General features: G+C 36.6%; 1 protein-coding gene across 2 annotated transcripts; it reads left to right on the top strand.

The window, feature by feature from the left end:
• Positions 1-10,997: 10,997 nt before the first annotated feature.
• LOC123307582 lies at positions 10,998-13,148 on the top strand. 2 transcript variants are annotated; one of them, XM_044889949.1, is made up of 2 exons: positions 10,998-11,139; positions 11,189-13,148. In XM_044889949.1, the coding sequence occupies exon 2, from the start codon at positions 11,243-11,245 to the stop codon at positions 13,118-13,120; it is 1,878 nt and encodes a 625-aa protein (XP_044745884.1). In that variant the 5' UTR covers positions 10,998-11,139; positions 11,189-11,242; the 3' UTR covers positions 13,121-13,148. The 2 variants fall into 2 exon arrangements, with proteins under 2 accessions (XP_044745884.1, XP_044745883.1); XM_044889948.1 differs by having other exon boundaries at positions 11,011-11,139; positions 11,197-13,148.
• Positions 13,149-23,720: the final 10,572 nt, after the last annotated feature.

Consider the following 23,720-nt stretch of genomic DNA (forward strand, 5'->3'; position numbering starts at 1 on the left):
CGTGGATCAATGTGCCAAATCCTGCGGCTAAGTACGTGATGGGGTAAAATACCTCTCCCGTCATTCACTCGTATGGTTTTTCTTCATTGTGGACCGACGGCCGCGGGTGGTTTTCCATTTTTACATGATCACGATATGAAAGTAACTGTGTGTGTGGGTTTTTCGGTCGGCAGGGCCAAAGCGCTGATTATGGGGCAGGGATTCTCCAAATATTACATGATACACCGTTTCAGATATGGAAGGAATATTCATTTATGCGAGGGTTAAGACCTCCTTTCATGTTTTTATATCCGAGTGCTTCGTTTGAACGGAACAAAAGCGTTAATTGGCGTTTGAGTTTTCCGCGGAAAACCGGGTTGATCTTTGAGGTTGCCCGGTTTGTCTTGTTGAATTTGCGATCTGTCTGACAGTCTGAATATATACGGTTCGTTTCTGAATGAAGCGGAAATAAAGTTGAATCTGATAGCGGATTAGTAAATCCGTGGATTTGAAAATAAGACGTACTTTCTTAAAAACCCTCGATTCTCTCTGAAGACACAAAAATAATTTGTGAAAAGATTGGTCTGAAAATAGTGGAAAGCCTGAAACAAGTCACTTTATGCCATCCACTTTTATCGGTTTGCTTTAAGAGGACGCAGTTTTCTGTACTACTCCTTTTTCAGTAACTTCTTTATCCTTTTTCGTTATGAATCAGAGGAATCTTAAAGGTCCCGAGTATTTGACCAAGGAACGATGAAGATTTAACCTTAAAAGCCATCACATTTGCACAAATTAACACTTTGATAACAGAGATTTATTCTCCAATTGAATACCTGAAAAATAAAGGTGCAGAGATCACAAGAATGCAGTTCACAATTTTCATAAGTAAGAGACATGAATTGAGTTTTTATGTTTTTTGCGCTCACTATTATGTAATCTACAGCCATTTCGAAATGTCAGTTGCCGTAGAAAACTCGACTTTTTTTGGCGAACAATCATCTTAGTATGCATGGATTTGACAACAAGAAACAATCGTTTTCAGTAATTTTTCTCTTGTTATATAACCTCATCTGCCCGTTTTTAATTGTTCTGTTTTTTCATGGCGGGAAAAATCTTATTACGCTACCGAACAATAGAAGATGATATCAAACCAGTAATTTCCGTTTACGAATTCAATTAGTTGGTAACATAAAGAATATCGAAGGGAGCTGTATAACTCCTGGTCCAATATCATCTAATATTGGCTCCCTACCGTTATAATTGCTCCTTTATTGGACTCTAATTTTTTGTTATTGCCATTATATTCCCAGTTCTATATGGAGAAACCATTTGTTTCCGAATTAACGACCTTTTAATTGAGTTTTGGAACTCTATTCGTCGAAAAAGAAACAAAAGAGCAAGTGAACTCTGCCATATCTTCTCGGGATGGCGACTGTACGAAGGTAAAAAAAATCATATCACACTCAGCTGTAGTTTTCGGTTCACCCAAGATATAAGAAAACAAGCATGCAAACGCAATAACCCTTGGTACAGGCAATGTACAGGGTGTCTCAAATTCGATGTCCAGTGAGGGGATCTCGGAAACTAGAAGAGTTAGGGCGAAACAGATGCCTTGTTTTCAAGCTCTTTCCAAAGGAACGGAGAATGGTGAAAAAACATATGGTATACGATGTATCATTTTTTAAATATTCACAAAAATGGAGATTTTGAGGGTTAACATGACTTTTTTCTCTTTGAAGTTAGAGTTTTAAAACTTTAACCTTCTCTACAGGGTTTAGAATGCACTGACATTGTGAAGAATCTTTGAAACTACTTAATAACAACGCGATTACAAACTCAATAATAGAAAAGGTGAAAAAGTGTCTGCAGATGGTTTAACTTTCAGATCTTGAACTTGAACAATAATTTTCACCATTCTTCGAGAGAAACATCTTGAAAAGTTGCCTTCTGTTTTTCTCTAGATCCCCTCACTAAACATCGACACCCTATGCACAGATTATAAAAAACTAGAAATTGCAAATATTTTCACAAGGATGGTATATTTAATCATTGCACGTCTTTCGCTATCACAATAACGTCTTCAGGTGTGCGAAGATAGAACTTTCAGTAGCCGCACAGCGAAAATATAAAACGAAAGGGCATAAAGTCGAAACACAAAGTAACCGGAGAGAAACAAGAGCACTTTTCCGATCGTACAAGGCGGAAATTTCTGAAATTCGACGGTGGAACAATCGTCAATAATCAAAGCTAAACATCGGAAGCAAACAGGTCGAACGGAGTACAGAAGATTGCTACAAATCCCGCAGGAACAGCAACAACACCCCCCGCACTCTAGATTTAACGTTTGTTGCGGGGAATATCGCAGAGTGCTTTGAAATCGATCCTTCGGATGGATTTCGGAAGATGATTGGTCGAAAGAAGGACGGTACGGTGGAGATTTCATCGGATATCGCTGGGCATCGCCGTAAAAGGGCCTTTCGTGAGACCTAAGGGCCTCTTGATGACCCAGTGAAAGATTCGGCTAAAATGGAATTCTGCTAGGATCTGTCTGAGCCAACCGATATGACGTGTCACTTGCGGGAAAATGGATTATGTAGCCTTGCAGAATGAATTTGGAAGTTCATTGTGTTGTGAATCCGCTCCTGTGTACAGGGTGTCCCAAATTTGATGCTGAGTGGGAGCATCTCAAAAACTATAAGACTCAAGGACTACCGATCTGTTTTATTTGGAGATTAAATCTATTTTGTGTCTTTTGTGTCATCTTCAATGAGGATAATATCATATGAGAAGGAGAAATTATCTGAAAGATTCAATTTCATGAAGAATATTTATCGACGATAGAAATGCAACGAAGGACGAAATCTAAAGACCACTTAAATATGTCGAATATGCAGGGTGTTTTTCAACAGAAGGCAGAACTGGTCAAAATGAAGCGTTTCACCAAAAATCACCTATACAAAACATTCAAAATGACAAAGTTGAAAAAAAGATTGAAAATGATTACTGAAATAGATCCTAATACGACCCTGGAACGTTTGTTAGCTGAGTTATCGCTAAGCAGTGGGAAAAAACTTATCTCCTGATTCGACCATGTGGTTTCGTTTAGGATATTGGCTCGTTCGATATTTACGTGGTAATGAAAATGGAAACTTAGGATTGCCGAATTGTTCTCATTATTTTTTAGTGACGTACACGATTCTATGAAATGGTTCATTTCGATACCAACTAACAGAAGAGACTTAGGACACAAGTGTAAAAAATAGAATAATACTTCAAAATCTCACCAATAAAATTCGTCTAAATTATTCACGAATTTTTCCACAATGGGCATCAGAATCTTCTTGTTCGAACTTTCCAACAATCGTCGTAAAAATGGGATGAAATGGGGAAACATCATAGCACTTTTTCAACATAACTAACATAAGCACTCAAGAAACTGCCTCTATTTTCTACATATTTTTCACCCAAAGTGCACGATACTACAATTATGATTCTCTCAAAAGTGACCTGATGCATCTGATCCGATGAACTTGGTACTGAACCATTCATTGTCTAGCCATGTGTTTATGTTTTGTTTCGTTTTTGCGATGCCAGAGTCAACTTCCACAGTCCAGTACTTGGAATTCAATGAAATTTTGTCGAACTTTTAGGGGTTCTATCTCAGCCATCTTGGATATTTTATATACAGACAATTTTTGGTTGAACGACTTATTTTGATGAGTACTACCTTCGGTCAAAAAAAAAGCCTCACTATATCTTTTCATCAAGGCCGAATTGGAAAAAATTGTGTAGGAAAAAAGTGTTTCTTTTGACCTCAAGGATCTACTGTTGAAATATTTGTACGAGTCAAAGACTCACCCTGTATAGGGTTGACAGATAGTTCCGATGCACATCCTCACAATCACAAAGCAAGTGTTCTCATTTTTGTGGAGTTTTTCAAATTCGCACGTCCGAATTTCGCGTCAAATTTCCAAATATCAAATAATCAGGAACTTTTAATAGCAAAACTATGAACTGAGTTCGGTTCGACGCCATCAAAGTTTACGAGCTGAAACCGCAGTAGGTATTCGCCCCGAACTGTAATACAATAGTTTGTAGAAAGCCATGGCCAGTAATTATGAGTTGTCAATTTGCATAGTGGTAGTTGTTTCGGGGGTGAATTTCCATTTTATAACCGTGTAATTTGAGGTTTATCCGGGGATGATTTGAGTTTCTGGCGAATCCGCGCTAATGCTCTGATGATAATTGATAACCACATGTATAGGGTGTTCGGATTACAACGGTACTTACGCTCCTGCGATCAAATGAGGTCGACGATGATAAACTATCGAGATGGGAGGCTGAAGTTACACAGTCAATTCGATATCAAGTACGTACCCTCATGCTCTACACCATTTGGTTATTCAGCGTTTAAATTTTCAACAATGTTCCTCAGGATATTCGAATAAATAAACAGTAGATTCAAAATTAATGAACTACCATGTAAAACAGGTCACTGAATGGTCCTCTTTAAGGGATACTCCACGGAAACAAATTATACGTGGTGTTTTAAAAATGTGTGATGTATTTCGTACTCTTTCCATCATTATTTCATTATTTTTAAACTGGGTGTCCCGAAATTCGTAAAACAAAATTTGTTGGCAGATTCTAAAGACAAAATTGGGGCATTCCTATTTATGATTTTTGGCAGGAGGTCCTCTCTTTCTAAGTTAGAGACCCATGGAATTCGTCCCTGAAAACAGTCATTTTTTATGTCAGAATACGAAAGTTATCTACCGTTTCAGTTTCGCTTTAGTAAAAGCATCTCCAGATTGATATTCCTAGCATGCTATTATTTGATCTAAATATGGATAGTGGTATGGAGTGATGTATAGGGAGATGTACCTCCATTTAATATTGAAAATGAGAGTGCCAAATAATTGAATAATCAAAGAGTTACTCCGAATAGTAACTACATTACAGTACCTAACTGGAGTTTTGCTGCTCTGTTCTCGTTTCGTCATAGCAAGTCTAATCTTATATTTCGTGCAATCATTGATTTCACGTGATAGTATACGAATTTATTCGATTTATAATGATTTACGTTAGCGTATGAAAGAGCCGAATCTACCGGTTCAATATTCAGCAGGGAAACACTCCATTAGGAGTGGTTAAACTTTGCAACGACCTACTGAGTAGTTTTAATACACTCAGAATGTTCTCGTGTATGAAATCAATGCGAATCAGGTCACAAACTCAGACGTTTCCGCCTGAATGCACTCGTGGCATCTCTTTGGCATGTACCGCCATTTTGGAATTCATGAAAATCGAACATCAAAAACTATCTGGTTGTTCCAAAAAAATTTCTAAGACTACCCTTTCAATTTGAAGTTCATTTACGAAGTTTCCAAGAAGGAGTCAATTCAAATTCAGTTATGGATAGAATAGAATCATAAGATTTCAATAACCTATAATAGGATCCCCTAGATTGTTCTAGGGACGTCAAAATAAAATAAAAAATTAGCGTTTGAAAATTTTTTATCTTGTATTCAATCAATCAGAAAGGTTCGTCTCATCTCCTCCAGAAATTCATTATATTAGTGGCATGGTTCATTCGCCATTTTGTATTGGAAAAATATAATGTCATACATAGAATACAATATTCATTATACAGGTGCATTGTAGTCCAGTTAAAAAATAGGATGATCTTACTCATCATAATATATGTACCGAATTACACGAGAAAAAGTTTTTTTTTTGGAAATGATTCTGATTTTCACCTCATTTTCCTTTTATAGCATTATAGTTCATCTGTCATTTATGATCTGTCGATACTATGATCAAATCACTATGATTTCAAGATAGACAAATAGAATATCATAACAGTTGCTATACATTTGATTTGATGCACAGTTTTGAGGATTTCAAATAAACTAGAGATTCTAGTATTGATCCAGACTGATTTGAAATGAGATGAAGTCAGTGACAAAGTAGAAGAAGTACAAGGAAATCTTTCCTAATGCGAATTTTTCTAATTAGATCTCTATTCATTCAGTAATTCTTATTGAATAACGAAATTCCCAAAACTTTTATAGAGAATCGCATTCGCCATTTTGCACCCAAGCAATAAAGGTGTCAGAAATGAATCTGTGTGCTTCTGAATCTAAGGAGCAACTATCTATTGACTCTATGTATATTTAAAACCGAAGAATTCATCCCTACCAATAGAAAACAGTTTAATATTCTTCCTATTGACTGAAAAATTACCAACTCGAAACTTATATCATCGAAATGTAATTTTTTTTATTGCGATAGATAAAAGAGAACATCCATCTGTTGGGCCAGAATTCAGGAGAGCGTTCAACTTATGCCAATTACGGACAGAGACAATTCACCTCCCTTGTTTTTGGATTGTACGCTGAAATAATAATAGAGTTAAACCGTTATCAGCGTGTAATTAACATGTGCCTGTTTTGTTGACTTTCGACAATTCCATTTACATTTCATAACATTTGGAAATGTGAAACAGTAATTGAATGAAATAGCTGCGTCCATTGTTTGCGACTCGAAGTGGATAACACGCTATGTACTATGTACTCCTGCTACTAGACAAAATTAACTGGTGAGCTCGAACCAGTAGTGCGTCCAGAATTGGACAAACTGACCGGTGATGCTGAAAAGTCAATTCTCTTCTATGTACAGAGATTCACAATTCGAACTGTCAATAGTTGATCAATGCTGCACCACAAATTTTCTTTATGCGCTTCGCAAATACATTTCTCTGTGTGTCTTTTTGCACTGTTGAATTGAAGATTCTCTGTTTGTCTAAGATCCTCGATATATACATGAATAATTATATGTTTCTATGGCTATTTTTGTTTGTCATTATAAAATTATGATCATTCTGTGATTCCTATTTATATTATTTAAGATGTAGGTATGAAGTATTATTGTGTTCATGAAATAACTGTGAGAAATGTTTAAATGGCAAGTGAATTTTTTTATTTCGATTGAAGGTGTTTTACAAACTCGTAAATTTACTCAAATGAATCAAAGAATCGACGAATGAAAGAATGAAAATAGAAACTGTAACATTGGGCAGTACAATTGTTCGTTATTTAGAAATGAGGAATTTCTTACGATGATATTCCTCGAAAATGCATTTTTTTTTTTACTAATGAAAGCGACGCTTACTATCCATTTATTAATGAACGTCAGAAATAGTACACTATAAAAAGGATCAACGCCTCGTTCAAAATCTCCATAGTTTACATTTTTATAAACTGCAGATTCTCCAAAACGAATTGACATCCGAGAAGTCCGGATCTTAACCCTATTGAACATGTGATACACTAGGAAATAGAAATTGGTAGTACTAAAGTAAATTTCAAACTTTAGTATCAATAGCACGAGACGCGATTGCTGGTTTAATTAAGTCCTTTCTTGAGAAATTTGCAGGTGGAAATACTCGATTTTAATAAATCACAATTCCTCTGTTGCTCAAGTTATTTTTTATTTTTTTTGTAGTTTATAAGAGATTATTGCGTTATTTTCATTGAATATGTGTTTCTCTTCAAAAATAGAGTTATACGAGGGAATAAAATAAACAAATTGATCGAGAAACTTGAACGTAATTCAAGATTGAATTCAGGCAATTTTTTTTAGTCCGGTTAGTTTTGCGATTCAGTGTTATTTGACTTTTAGTCAGAGTTTTCAATTAACAGCGAAGAGTTAAACATTTAATGTGTGAAAACTTGATACGTACAACCAGGAAGAACGTTTTTTGGCGAATAGGAGGAAAAAACAGGTGATTTTGAGCTCTGCAAGTTGAAGAATTCAATAAATGGAAGAGAGAATAAAGCTACTCGAAGTATCGAAGAGTCTCAAGCACCGGGATTTTTATGAATTTTTTTTTCGATTTAAACTACGCAAATGTTGAAAAAGTCTGATTTTCCTGAGAGAATGAGAAACAAAATCGAAAACAAGAAATCTAACTGTTATTTTCGAATTATAATAAGAGTGCAGGTGTTGATTTGAGATCGTTCATATTTCTTGAAGCTCTAGATCGAGAACATGGATGAAATATGGTAATAAAGCATCGAAAAACTCACCCCAAGGCGGGCACTTTAAACTGCCGGGAACCAGCACAGTTGATAAGTAGCAGAAGGTGCGAAAAAGTTGCGTATGCAGGAAGACCATGTTGACCGTTTGGAAGGAGCACGAGCTACTGAGATAGAGACGGGGCCGGCGCCCGCCACACCCCAAAAGCGTCTATTGCGCCAGCGTCGCCGCTCTCCCACCCCCTATAGTTTACCCCCAAACCTACTAACTTGGAACTGAAGCGCCGTTCTGCTTATGTTGTGCATATAATTAATTAGATTCGAATTATCGTTGAACGTATTTCGGATACGGGAATATATGTACGGGATAATCGCTATGTTAATACCATCCCCCCCCACCCCCGAAAAGACCGTTAGGCGCGGAAAATGTAAATTATAGCTTGGAGCGCTGTATTCTGTCTTGTGTTATGTGCCTGGATAACCACTGGAACAAATGGGGGTTTCCTTTTGTTGAGATATCAGCGATAACGCACCACAAGGACTTCATTGATGATTTTCTCGGTGTTGGATACCTCACAATCTTCTGAAATTGACTGTACTCGGTTGCAATCATCGCATTGATGTTGGTTGTATCGTTACGTGGCTTATGATTGTGTTGGAAACAGCGATTGCCTTGATCTGTTGATGGATTTGTTCAACTAGGTCCAGAAAATTGTGGATTCGCAAATCGTCATCTATCAACCCTGGGTTTTTAAGAGGGGTGGGTTTGTCAGTGCCTTATTGTAGTATTGTAGAACATCACTGTCGAAGTGGCATTCAAAGTGCTGAGAAGCCATAGCAAATCACCCAAGCAGTAGACAGATTTCCCTTGACATTTATTATGATTCTAAAGCTCGTATGGATGAAAACATAATCGCCAATCTATACTCCATTCACTTTTATTTTAGCTGTCAGTTGGCCATGGAAATTTGACACATTTCACTCTGTATAGTTCGAAAATGTGGGGTTATGACGCTTGTCACAACATTTTTGGGTTTTAAATCAACGCTTTGTTGCCCGTTCTACGTAAAAGTTTCTGTTATTACGTATTTTATCACAATGTCGAATCTCTTCGGAAAATATGTGACGAACATAATTCAAGTTTATACAAACTGATTGGAGGCATACCAAATCCAGTTATTTGCATGGAAAATACAAGAGATCAATATAATATCATAATATGCACTAGCTTGAGGAGAGTTAATGTTCGTTATCTTCTTTGGCTAAAGTTTGAATACGTAACATCAGTTGTAGATTTCAAAAATATTAACCCGAAGATGAAATGCATATGATGCAGTGGTTGGGAATGAGTACCTCCCGAAGGAATCAACAGATAATTACAAGAATGTTGAATTTTTCAACAAAAATCATCTTGCTTGAAGATAAGTGAAAGGAATTAAAGGAAGTTTCAAGTCAAGATGAACTTCACCTTTGAACAAAAATTGCACATGAATAAACAATTAACAGGACTACTGGCGCGTATTTGTGGCTGTTCATCTTAATACATTGATATAATAATAATTAAGTATTTATTGGTACCTTAAAACATTTACAATGTATAGTACAAGTCAAATGAAAAATAGAGAAATCAATTTTCGGGAACTTATTCTACGATGACATTCATCGAAAATCCTGTAGTAAACATTCCGCATTAATTCACTCAAACATAAAATTCTCAAATGCCACCACTTTTTTGGGACTCCCAATAGAAGGAAATTCTTTGTCATCCTCTTCATTCACAATGTTTCTGATTGTGGAAATATTCAGCTGAAATATGAGTCGTTTATTCAATTTAAGAACATTGAATATGTATATATTGGTCTACAAAAATCCAGTGACAATTTCGTGAACATAGAACCAGATGAGTTTTTCCTGAGAGGTTTTCTCCAGAAAATTTCTTGCAAATTTAGGCTAAAATCAATCATATAGTTTTCATTATCCTTGTTATTATAGCTAACACGGTTGTGGTCATACAACTAGATTAACTTTCCCTAGGAGCTTTTCTCCACAAAGTAATTTCTGCTGTGAAAACAACAATCAAGTTATTTGCCCAAAAATCTTCACATAAATAGGAAGAAGTCTGAAAAAATCGTGTTTCAAACTGACAATTATAACAACTACTCACATTCATTTTAATGGAAATTATTCGAATTCCAGACGAAACAAACTCGAGACCCAAACCTAGCCTAGACATAATGAGAATAGAACATTATTTTATTCTCACTGCCTAGATACGGTCCTGCACACCCTCCACCACACCTTATCAGATATCTCCACTATCAGCTATCGGACAGCTGTTGACAATATTTCCGAGTCCTTTGTTATGTTATAATAATATTTTGTTATAATATTTTATAAGAAAGAAAAAGATGTAAATTTATGTTAGTCTAGATTCTATGATCAAATACGATATGGTTAGGTAAAATTTTAAGAAACAGTAGAGAGATACGAGCTACGAGTTGAGTTGAGGTGAGTTGAGATTGTTGAGAATTAGTTGTGTGTAAATTATTTGTGAATAAACTTTGTTGAACGTTATCCATTTTGTTGAGTTTGAGTAGTTAGAAACAGTGCGATAAATAAATAGACAATAGATAATTATATATAGAAATATATATAACAAATCAGAAGTGGGATATTTCGAAAAATTTGTGCCTATTTGAACGAGATAAATCAAGAAACTAAGTGAAAACATGGCTTCACGAAATAGCGAACACCTCGTGGTGAACGCAGAAGATTTCGAGAACTTCCAGAGGAACGTGGCCGATGAATCAACCAGCGGAAATATGAGTACGGACCGATCGTCATCCAAAGCGGATTTGGTGAGCACAGTGATGGCCCTGATAAACCAAAATTCCATGCTGATGAATACAATGATGCAGCAGCAAAATATGAACAGGACCCAAAACTACCATGTGATGCCTGACCTAAGCAAAACAATTGATAACTTCAATGGGGAAGATGGACCTCATCAAGCACAGATATGGATATCGAAGCTGGAAACCACCGCTACACTTCACAAATGGCCTGAAGAATTCATTTTTGAGACGGCGAGGAGTCATCTGGTAGGAGCGGCCAAATTTTGGTACGAAGGTAGGATTACATCCATTAATAATTGGGCTGAATTCAACAAGAGTTTTAGAAAGACATTCCTATTCACTAAATCCAAAACCGAAAGATGGAATGAGATGCAAAAATGTGTGCAACTGCATAAAGAAAGTATCAACATGTATTTCCATGAGAAGATATCACTATGTAAACAATTGGATTTGGACTTCAATGAAACTAAAGAACAAGTCATTATAGGACTAATATCAAAAGACTTAAGCCAATTTCTGATGAGCCAACACCATTATGACGAGGATGATTTGTTAAGAGACATCACCAATTATAACAGAATTGTTAATGCCAGGATAGAGAAGGCAAGAGAGAACAGAACGAGATTTGAGAGTAAGGAAAAGAATAGAAGTGATGTGACTATGAAACCAAAAACTGAAGCAGACATCAAACCAAAAGTGATGACAAGCCAGGTGAAATGCTACAATTGCTCAGAAATGGGACATTTCTCCTACAATTGCTCAAAACCTAAAAGGGAAATGAAATGTTTAAGATGCAACGAAGTAGGTCATACTCCTAAACATTGTACGAAACCCAGAATTTTGGAAAGACCTGAGATCAAGATACTAGGTTCTGTAAGACCAAGCGACAAATATATAAAGCATGTAAAAGTTGGTGACGAGGAGTATATTGCAATGATAGATTGTGGTAGTTCAGATTGTACCATTAGAGCCACAGCTGCTATTAAAGGAAAGTTCCGAATAATATTACAGGATTGTGAATTGAAAGGATTTGGCAGCGAATCCCAAAGCATTGTGAAATCTTGTGGTGTAATAATGGAACGAGTGGAAGTTGATGGTGTACAAGCGGATAATGTAAAGTTCAGAGTTGTACCAGATGATGTGCAGCCCATAGACATTATAATCGGAAGAAATTTCACAGAGCTGAACCACATTGTATATTACAAGGTCGATGACAACTTCAACTTCGCGTATAAGGATCATCTCCAGAATATATTTCTGAATCAGGAACCAAACCAGACTAAGGAAATCAAGTTCACAGAAAATATCACATTGCCGGAAAGAAGCATTAACTTCATCAGTGCACGAGTTGAGAACGATAACTACATTTTACCCATCATGAATAAAAGTAATGTTGAGGAGAAAGTTAACGGTGAAAAGAAAGTCTTGGAGAAAATCATGAAAATCGATAGTGTAGAACCTATAGCAACTAGGAGAAAAGAAGAAATAAACATGGATGAAATTGTGGTAGGACCGGAAGTGACACAGGTTATAGCGAAGAATATCCATGAAATTGGTAAGACGAATCTGATCGAGATGGACATCAAGGAAAAATTGGATAGTAGACCTGTTACGTGCAAACCGTACAAGACAACCCAAGAGGAACGAGAGGAAACCAAACAAATTGTTGGCGAATGGAAGGAAGCTGGTATTGTTACCGAAACAATCTCGCCTTATGCTTCACCAGTGTTGTTAGTTAAGAAGAAGACAGAAGATGGACTTATGAGAATGTTGACGGAAGAAAACGAACGTTATAAGCCACCACAAGTAATACAAGAAGAAATTCAGGGAAAGATTAGAAGCGAGCAGAATAAAACCAAAGATAGGTACGTCTATATGAAGGCAAATCCAGTCAGTACCGGAGAATCTACCAACTTACAAAGGAGATTCAAAGGGCCTCTGGTAATAGGTCAAGTATTACAATCAGATACTTACGGCTTAACAAACCTAGACGAAAATCAAGATGAAGGAAACCTAGAGGACGAACGAGAAGAGGAGACTCAGAACGAGGACTCAGAGGCGAACCAGAACGAAGACCCTGAAGCTAACCAGAACGAAGACCCTGAAGTGAACAAGAACGAAGACCCTGAAGTGAACCAGAACGAAGACCCTGAAGCAAACCAAGTTGAACCAAATAATGATGTGCACGAGGGACGAGCGGCTAGAAGAAGAAGACTGCCAAGATACTTACAAGATTATATTATGTAAATGTCAGGATAGGCCGAGTGTTATAATAATATTTTGTTATAATATTTTATAAGAAAGAAAAAGATGTAAATTTATGTTAGTCTAGATTCTATGATCAAATACGATATGGTTAGGTAAAATTTTAAGAAACAGTAGAGAGATACGAGCTACGAGTTGAGTTGAGGTGAGTTGAGATTGTTGAGAATTAGTTGTGTGTAAATTATTTGTGAATAAACTTTGTTGAACGTTATCCATTTTGTTGAGTTTGAGTAGTTAGAAACAGTGCGATAAATAAATAGACAATTATATATAAAAATATATAACAGTTATTTTGAAAGCAATAAAAGATTCACAAGGGCATCTTTATCATACCGTGTATTTGCAGGTACCAAATTGGGGTAACGAGGTGTCAAAGTGTGGCAGATTTAACCAATATCGAGTTGTTGCTTTCGCCCCTTGTTTTTTTTCCTTAGCGGTTGATACCGCTGCAGGAGTGAAAATTTCAGTCGAAATTACTTTGAAATCTTATTTGGTTTAATATTAGGGTAATTTTTCACACTGAACAGGTTGTAATTGTAGAATTGTACAAATTTATGATTTGCTGTCACTTATTGCAGAATATCTCCGAAATGTTGCTATTTAGCTAAAGAGAACTTTGAAGGGAGACTACTTTTTTTTTCAGAATCGAAATATGATGAGAACATTCAACTTTTCGATTTGAAAAATGACCTGTTGCTATTTCGATGAACCTGGAAGAAAATAATAATCGAAATTAATTCAGTACAGATACATAATACCCATGGATTCAAATATCAACAAAAACTAGCCTACACAGCATCATTCGGGGTTACACAAAGAGAGCAGAATATAAATTGTGATTCGAGGAATTCTCAAAATGAGGAGAAGCAATTATTTAGTTTTCCTGCAAAAGAGATGCACTATATCCTGCAGCTGATGGTGGAATATCATGCATAATTATGGTTAAATCTACGGAATGAAGGTATGTTTTTGCCATGCATTTCAATCATGTTTCCTGTTGCCTTATTAACATGTAATTTTCCATAAGGACTAATGATATATATGGCGAACATCCATCTGGAATAATAACAAACATGAATACCAAATAGAATGTGGTAATTTTTGTTGCACAAACATTTCGCAAGAAGTTCCCTCTACACCCATATCACTTCTCTTTCCAGCAAACACGAGAGAAATGTACACATTCTTTTCAAAGACCGGAGGAGAACTTATATTATTCCCAATTTCGCATGGCCCTCGGCTGCGAAAGTTTATCCATAATAAATAATGTATTTCAGGATCTGAAAATCGCCCACTTCAGGAACACTCGAGCTCATTCGGGCGAGAAATATGATCCTTCAAATATTCTGACACGAATAATCCCCGTTTAACGCACGTTATTGCCAGATAACATGTTTTCCTATAATTAAAATGATTATCAGGGCTTTGGATCAACTGGAGCGTCAACAGATTCACGACGTTTCCCAACACAGGATCCAGAAGGAGCTGGATTATTTACTTGCCGGTACATGTTTGGGTTTGAGGGGATGCAAAATACTCGACTGGGTGGTTTCATCAGTTATTCGCGTGCGCTGTTTTTTGTTGATTTTTTTTTGAGTAGAACCAAACGCGTAAAAAGCTCAAAGTGGCTTCAAAGAAGAAACCACAGAAATTGTCTCAACTACATAGGCTTAAAACTCCTGGTGAACCACACGAAGTCAACTTATTCAGAAAAAAAAAGAAAAACTTTGAATGGCGGTCCCCAAGGATCAGTTTAAGCACCTCTTCTTTTCAATTTATAACTGTGTGATATCCCGACTACTTCTTCTGAGTAATCAATACACGTTGATGATATTGCCCTCGCATTCCGTCATTCTGATTTTAGATGTACGAGGATATATTGAAAAATTCTTAGCCCACTATAGAACCGAACAAAATTTCAATGTCGAAATATTTTATTACTCAGCATATTCTCCTCTTAATTGGATACATTTATTACAGCGAACCTGCAACGTCTCTAGACCTTTCAAAAAAAATGTTTCTTCTTGCTCTGCGAACCAAACCTCCAAAGTTTCTATTACCTCCTCGTTGGAAGAAAATTTACGATCTTTTAAACTTTTTTTCAGTCGAGGAAAGAAATGATGGTCAGATGGAGCCAAATCAGCTGAATAAGGGGGATGTTCTAGTAATTCAAACCCTAAATCACGAATTTATTGCATGGCAACATGAGATTTGTATGCAGTGGCGTTATCTTGCAAAAACGACACACCTTTAAATAGCTTTCCGCGTCTTTTCTCTTCAATTTTTTTTCCGTAGAATGGTCAGTAATGTCGAATAGTAATCTCCGGTTATTGTTCTACCCTTATCCAAAAAATCAATCATGATTACTCCATGGCAATCTCCAAAAACTGAAGCAAGAACTTTTCCAGCAGATTTTTGGACACGAAACTTCTTAGGTCTTGGAGAACCAGAGTATCGCCATTCCATCGATTGTTGCTTTGTTTCTGGATCGTAGAAATGTACCCAAGTCTCATCCATAGTAACAATTCGGTTTAAGAAGTCTACATAGTTTTCAAATCGAGCGCAGATCGAACGCGATGCTTCTACCCATGCACGCTTTTGGTCAACATTCAAACATTTGAGGATCCATTTTGCAGCAATTTTTCTCATGTCCAAATTGACGTGAACTATATGATGAACGCGTTCCTATGAAATATTAAGTGGTTCAGATATCCGTTTTAGCCCAATTCGACGGTCTGATAAAATCATGTCATGAACTGCATCGATATTTTCGGGGACTGACACAGAAACTGGCCTTCCCGATCGGTCATCATCTTCAATGGAAAGTTTACCTCTTTTGAAGCTTGCAATCCAATTTTTCACGGTCGCATACGAAGGACATAGATCACCAAGGGTATTAAGCATATTTTCGTAAATCTGCCTACCTCTTAACCCTTTTAAATACAGGTACTTGATGATGGCTCGATACTCCAATTTTTCGATTTTCACAATTTCGGTGGACATCTTCTTCCTTTTAATTTATTCCGTAACTCTGGTTTACTTTTTTCAGGTCTCATCGTAACGTGTCACCTATTGGCCTGTCAAAACCGCAAAATCATATCTTTTGTCGTTCCGAAGATAGGACCTTTCATCAATTTCGGTCTCCACCCTTAATGAATCACTCTGTATATTTGACCTCTCACAAAAATCAACCTGCCTAACTTACTTGGACCAAGACACAGATGTCATTCTCCCGTCTTTTCATATATTTTTTCTCGATTAAATTCTGATCTTTTTACGCTTGGTATTCGGGCACGGTCGGATTCTGTGCTTCTGTTCAAGAGGGCGAGATGAAAATCTGCCGCAAATCGCCGAGGCGCTCGGCATCTAAAGGGCGCTAGCTGCGAGTTTCATCCCATTGAGCAATCTGCTATATTCCAATTAAAATGCTCGTAATGACTCTGTCAGCTTCATGCTCGATATACCATAAACGAGTTCGCCTTGCTCGGTTTCGTGTCCTAAGCAATATTTTTCGCTCTATTGAGCCCCATTCAGGAATGAGAGGCGTTAAAATTCAACAATTAATTTGCAAATTGAGTTTCACTTTAACAGGTCGTTGAAGCCTGATACCGCGGATTTATTTGACGGAATGTTAGATGGCGCTGACCGGTCGAAGAATAAACCGATTGATCGATTTCGACGTGTGACGGACGTGACGTTCTGTGGAAGCGACTGTTTCATGAATTTATTAACCGAGGACGAAAGTTTTACTCTGTTTCTCGTTAAGTTTACGACGAGGCTTCGAACTATAGTTGAAGGAGATCTCGATCGCATTGAAGAAATGCCTTTCGTGGTCTTTGGACAATGATTAACTTTCAAATATTCATTGGGGGATACTTTGGGAGCTTCTATCAAGAAAATATACTGCCTCACAAAGGTTAAGAAATTCATAAATTTTGAAACAATTTTTCTCGCCAATTTTTCAAAAGAGAAATCTAAATGTTCGCTCACATATCAATCTTATATATATATATACATATTCTGAAAGATAGTGATAAATCTGAGAATTTCATTCAACTCGACAGAACCGTTTGGTCTTGAGGAAGTTTTAACTGCCCCTTTCTTTGTGGGAATTTTTCAAAGGTCAACTTTGAAAGGCTGATAGCAGACGAAATTATTCTGAATCCGAAATTTTTTTATTTTCCGGACCATAACGACCCGCGTTTTTTTTTTTGACTAATTCAGGGTCGTAGATTACGAATCTGCGAATAGATTTTTCCTAGGATCAGTATTTTAGGGAATAAATCAATTTTAGTGGAAAATTTCAAAAAAATTGGTCAACTTTGAGGAGGTGTAGGAACCAGAAAAGAGTGACTGAATATATATTGATTTTTTTGGTGATAGATGGATCCTTCGCTAATAGAAAATCCAACTTTCATTCACCTATCGTGAACGGTTTAGATTTTATGATTTTTTCCGCGAAGGTCCAAAATTTTGAATTTTCCATCGACCATAACTTGAAAACTAATCCTTTCAGCAAAATTCTGTTTGCATATTCGTAATCTACGCCCCCGCTTTAGTGATTAGTCCAATTTTGGTGGAAATCGGGGAGATCGAAAATTTTTCAAATTTTCCATACATATGTTATATATATTTTTGGTCTCCGATCGAAACCAAATTTATACTGTCGACAAATTCAAGGGCGTGGAAAACGAACATGCAAACAGATATTTTTTAAAAAAATTATTTTTCAAGTTATGGTCTATGGAAAATCGGAAATTTTGGACCTTCACGGAAGAAATCATAAAATCGAAACTGTTCGCGGTAAATGAATGAAAATAAAAATTTTCTATTGGCAAAGGATAATTTTATCATAAAAAAATTTCAAACTAATAATTGGAATAGAATCGTATCATGAGAATCAAGCAGAGAGCATGAATTTCCTTAGAAGAACTGGACCAAGGAAGGAATTTAAACGAATCCAAATGGACGTGTATATGGTCCCCCAATGTGGAGGGGCAAATATTTCGCTCCATTCGATTGAAACAACAAGTCCGTAATCGACGGACGTATTCGATTCAATTTATTATTCGCAGTCTGTTGAAATAACTGTCAGATTTATCTATTGAAAATAAAACATGCACCGGGCTGGTATATCGTCCTTGTGTAAATAGGCCGCGACAAGTGAAAATCACCTGGGTCTTCCCACTGTTTCAGCCGCACATTTTAGCAGGAACGGACCTCTGTATTTTCCCTGGTTTTCCAGGCCCATTATTACACTGGCACTAACTTATAAAGGATGACATGGAACTGTTCACCGGGAATATTTTGATTCGAACGAATTGTTTAGGATACGAAGAGAAAAGTCCATCTCCACTTGTTTTTCCTAGATTCAGGGGAATCTCCTTGAGTGGCATAGAAAACCTCCTAAAAGGTTCTAATGAATTCCAAGTACGAGAATTATTTCTTGGAATGATAAGTCGAAAAGTGCGGTTTCTCCCCAATTTATACCGGAAATGAAAAGATTCGTCCAGCTCGATAAAATCGTTCTTGTTCCTTCCCGACCAAGAAATAGAAAAAAATATTTTTTGGTCGATTGTTGGGACAATTCGATGAAAAGAATTAAGAATTCATTTAGTGAAACCTCGCAATGCGAGACGATGTGATTAAAAACCTGATTATGTTGTTGTTGATGCCCTATCGTGGACACCCCCGTCGCGTTATTTATTCCTCGACTTCCTTACCAATCGGGAGAATTCAAAAGCAGGAAATTAATGTTTGTTCAAGATTCAGCTGCCAGAAACAATTCGGGCACGTTGTGGAAATGAGAAATTACTAATTGTATTGGAGGCTCCTATACAACTGTCGATGAGTTGAATTTGAAAACCTCTCTCTCTTGACAAGATCGCTGGATTTTGTGACTTATTCATCGATGAAAATAAACATAGACATATGAGCCATATTTTGGCGATTAAGCGTCTTAATCGATGTCTTAAAGCGTCTTTAAGCGTGACGTCATTAATTTTGTTGTCGCAAAAATAGAATATCGCTGATGGTTGAGTCATCTGTCGTTGACATTTGACAGCGAATCGAATTGTGAATTTTTCAATTTCTGTTCTTTGGCTATTATTTGAAAAATATTTATTTATTCTAAATGATAATGCAGAAACTGCATTATTGGCAATAAAAGCACTCTTCCCTAGTAGGAATTCAAATCAAATTCGATATAAACAACATATTCTCCCTTCTTCTTTATATTACCTCTTTCCGCTTAAGACGACACAGGCCCAGAGATATAGATATATATCTGCACAGGCCAGAGACAAGATGACTCTATGACACAGGCGCTCTCCACAGACCGCCAGGTTCCGCTTAAAGCGTCTTAAAGACTGACGTCATGACTTATTCGCTCGAATAGCACCGCTTAAAGACGCTTCACGCGTCTTAATCGCGAAAATATGGCTCTCGACTCTATGTCTATGACTGACAATTACAGGTTAGGGATCTTGTCAACCCGAGAGAAAGTTTCCGAAAACGCCTATAGACATATGTCTAATAAGTCTATGGCTCGGAATATAGAATAAATGTTTCTTCGCTATGTTCTAAGGTCTATGGATAATGAGTCTATGCGCGTATCTAATGTCTAACCATCGAGAGGGAACACTGAAGGGCTCAGCTCCTAATCGAATGGCCCCCGTTCAGCTTCCATAATTCATTAAATTCCGCTAATAATGCACGTAAGCCACTTTAATTTCTTTTTAATAGGCGACGTCAATCAAAACGTCTACGCCTTCGATTTCGTGGCGCGAAATAATTAGATGTAAAATGAACTCCGTGCCGAACGCGGGGGCCCATCCCGATATAATATTTCTGGAACGAACGAAACGGTGTCATAGACAGATTACAAATTTGTGGTTACTTTGACGAATACGTAATGAAACGACCTCCTCATTCGGATCGCTTGCTTGGAAACGTTTCCCGAAGAAAATTCGCTTGTGGCTGACGAGGAGTAGCTTCGTTAAAATCCCCATTTGTTATGTCGTCAGCACTGTTCAACTGGCTGAATCGATTTTTCTTCTATGGTTCTTGAACAAATTACGTCACGGTACCTGGTACGTCACTGGAAGACTCTGCAGAATCACATCTAATGACACCGTTGAGATATCATAGAATTTCTCATTAATGACAGATTTACCTTGTCTGTGGATTCGTCTATAGATTCACCATAGACATATAGACAAGATTCACCCACCCCTAGCTGGACCACAGATTGGTATCCTTCCTTATTTTTTCCACAGATGACAGACACCTTTTATCAAGAGAATATTGCTACATATATCTTTTGGCCTTTCTCACTAATCTCTGATTTTTTCTTCAAAGTTTCCTGTGGATCATCATTATTATAGAAGAATGATAGAAAACAGATAACGTACTTGGAATTCATCTCGATGGATCGAAAAATGAAGTAGGTAATTATCTAGTTTGTTATGATATTTATAACCTTCAATTTTCCGCAATTATTCGAATTATTTTGGTCCATATTTTTCCCAAAGAAAGCACATATGAAATCGCTGCATAAGCAGAGGAAAGAGAGCTGTAAATTAATGAGCCTCTGACTATACAGAGTCGTTTAAGGCATTAAAACAAGCATAATTTTAAATGACGTAATAACTAATAGTTATGTTGATCTTAATCCAGTGTAGCGTAACTATTTTCTCGACGTACCCTAGACGTTATTTTGACGGGGAGTAGTAAAATTTCCATACCCGTGTCCTTTTTATGCATACGCATTCGGTTCCGCCATATTTCGCTTCTAGATGGATTTTTTCCGGGGTTTATGAATGTAAATTAATTTTTGAAATGAGCGAGACATCGTAGTGATGAGATGAAATTGCGAAAATCGTTCTTTGAATACAAATTTTCGTAGACGTAACGTAAAGGAATATATAAATTATTCAAGGGGTTTATTAGTTTCATGTTTTAAAGAAGGGGGATTTCGTGCTAAGGGTCTTCGGAAGCATCTCAAAAGCCCATCTGCTATGATGTAGATGTAGGATGTAGTCGAATTGGATTTTTGTTTCGATTTTTACACACATTTAACGCAATTATTATTATATCATCATTGAATTATTATTACATTAACATGAAAGATACTCTTTGGTTGAACCAAAGTGTTGATTAGTGTTCTGTGTTGATACTTCTAGTATCTATTGAACTCTATGGTTATAGTGGAAACCACAGAACTCTAATATACATATTTCAAACCATCGATGTATTGATATTTTTGATATCGATGTTTCAAGGTTCAGTCATAGAGTTCTGTTGTAAATGTCATCATTTCCTACTTGATGTGAGACTAAAGAAACTGAAGAAAACCAATTTTGTATTCAATTACACTCCAAATGTATACTCAATCCGGTCCAGTATACTTCATTCAAATTTATTTTAGCAGTCGGTTGGCCATGAAATAATTTTCTCAAGTTTTTTTAACTAGAACGAAGTTAGGTTGGCACTCATGAAATGTCGTTAATGTCATAACGCCGTTGCCACAATTAATATTACAAGAATCCGAAAGGAATTTAAAAAGAGAGAAGACTGGGTTTCAGGAGGTGCTATTTAGAATTCAAGTCCGCTCATTCAAATAGTTATACCCTGATATTCTGAAATCCACAATACGTCAGACGGTAGCGAACATATTCAATGTAAGAGAATTCATATAATGTTTCATCTGAATCTAAACGACTTATATTTGAGCTGAATATTTCCACAATAAGAAAGATTGTGAATGAAGAGGATGACAAATAATTTCCTTCTATTGGGAGACCCAAAAAAGTGGTGGCATTTGTGAATGTTATGTTTGAGTGAATTAATGCGAAAAGTTTACTACAGGATTTTCGATAAATGTTATCGGAGAATAAGTTTCCTAAAATGGATTTTTGTATTTTTCATTTGACTTGTCCTATACAATGTAAATGTCTTAGAGTACTAATAAATACCTATAATTATTATTATTACATCAATGTATTAAGATGAATAGCCACAAATACGCGCAAGTTGCCCTGTTACTTGTTTATTCATGTGAAATTTTTGTTCAAAGGTGAAGTTCATCTTAACTTGAAACTTCCTTCAATTCATTTTACTTATATTGATGCAAGATGATTTTTGTTGAAGAATTTAACATTCTTGTAATTATCCGTTAATTTCTTCGGGAGATACCCATTCCCAACCACTGCATCGAGTTAATATTTTTGAAATCTGCAAATGATGTACCTAACTCAAAGAAGATAACGAACATTAACTCTCCTCAAGCTAGTGCATATTATGATATTATACTGATCTCTTGTATTTTCCATGCAAATAACTGGAAGGCATACCAAGCCTTCAACCTTCAATCAGTTTGTATAAACTTCAATTATGTTCATCACATATTTTCCGAAGAGATTCGACATTGTGATAAAATACGTAATAACAGAAACTTTTACGTAGAACGGGCAACATAGCGTTGATTTAAAACCCAAAAATGTTTTGACAAGCGCCATAACCCCACATTTTCGTACTATACAGAGTGAAATGTGTCAAATTTCCATGGCCAACCGACTGCTAAAATAAAAGTGAATGAAGTATACCTAAATATCCAGTGAGTATCAATCATCATTGTTCATACAAAATTTTTTCACCGGAAGTTTCTGAAATTTAACGGAATAGCTCAATATAAAACGAACTAAGAAACCGGGGAAGTTTTCCCTGATTGTGAAAAATCGAAGAATGCTTCCATGGCTCAGAAAATAGTTTCAACAAGTTCCGATCGCGAATTTCTCCTCGGCAGGAGTTCAATCCGACTTCCCAAACCCATTAAATCGTGGCAATAATAATGGACTCGGCAGCGACAAAAAGGCGGTTTTATCATTGTTCATATTTTTAATTTGAGAGGTTTAAAATTTCAAAGGGAACGTAAGGCCCGATTAAAGTCCGCTCTTGGGTAAAATTACATCGAGAGCGCACTGAAAAATTAAGTGACTACCTGATGATTGCGATGTGCTCCGAAAGAAAGTCTTTTTAGGAGAGATCTTTTCGGCGAAATGACTTCTTAGTTTGAAACGAGGTGAGTCAGTGGCTTTCTGTTGGTGTCTATTAAACTTAAATTGATGCTTCTGGAGGACTCTAAATAATTAGGATTTTGGCAAAGGTTAAATTAGCCCTCGGTCTTCGGTGTGCATTGATGTCGGTGTAAAATTTTTATAAAGAAGAAAGTTTGATGTCTGTGATTTATACATTATTGAGGGGAAATTAACGGCGTGCAGACGAATTATTGAAAAAATGACTTCTCGTGAGGTGACAATACTGACATTTGTCTATGGGCTCAGTTGTGAACATAGATATAAGTACTCTATGTCTATGGTTGTGAAAGTCAAGTGTGTGGTCATAGAGAAAGGGTGTCTGTCTCTGTGTCTCTGTGTGTGGTCCAGTCAAGTGTCAAGTGTGGGTTCGAGCTATGGAGGGTAGAGAGACCCTCCATAGTTCGAGCCAAGCCCAGAAAAAATACTTATGTTCATTATTTTATCTGTCTGCATGTCTTTACAACGTTTCCAAATGATCATAATAA

Source organism: Coccinella septempunctata, chromosome 2, assembly GCF_907165205.1.
Source record: "Coccinella septempunctata chromosome 2, icCocSept1.1, whole genome shotgun sequence".
Taxonomy (NCBI): Eukaryota; Metazoa; Arthropoda; class Insecta; order Coleoptera; family Coccinellidae; genus Coccinella; species Coccinella septempunctata.

What these genes read in the sequence shown, in the direction of transcription:
- LOC123307582 (XM_044889949.1), top strand. Translation starts at nt 11,243, where the DNA reads ATGCAAAAATGTGTGCAACTGCATAAAGAAAGTATCAACATGTATTTC.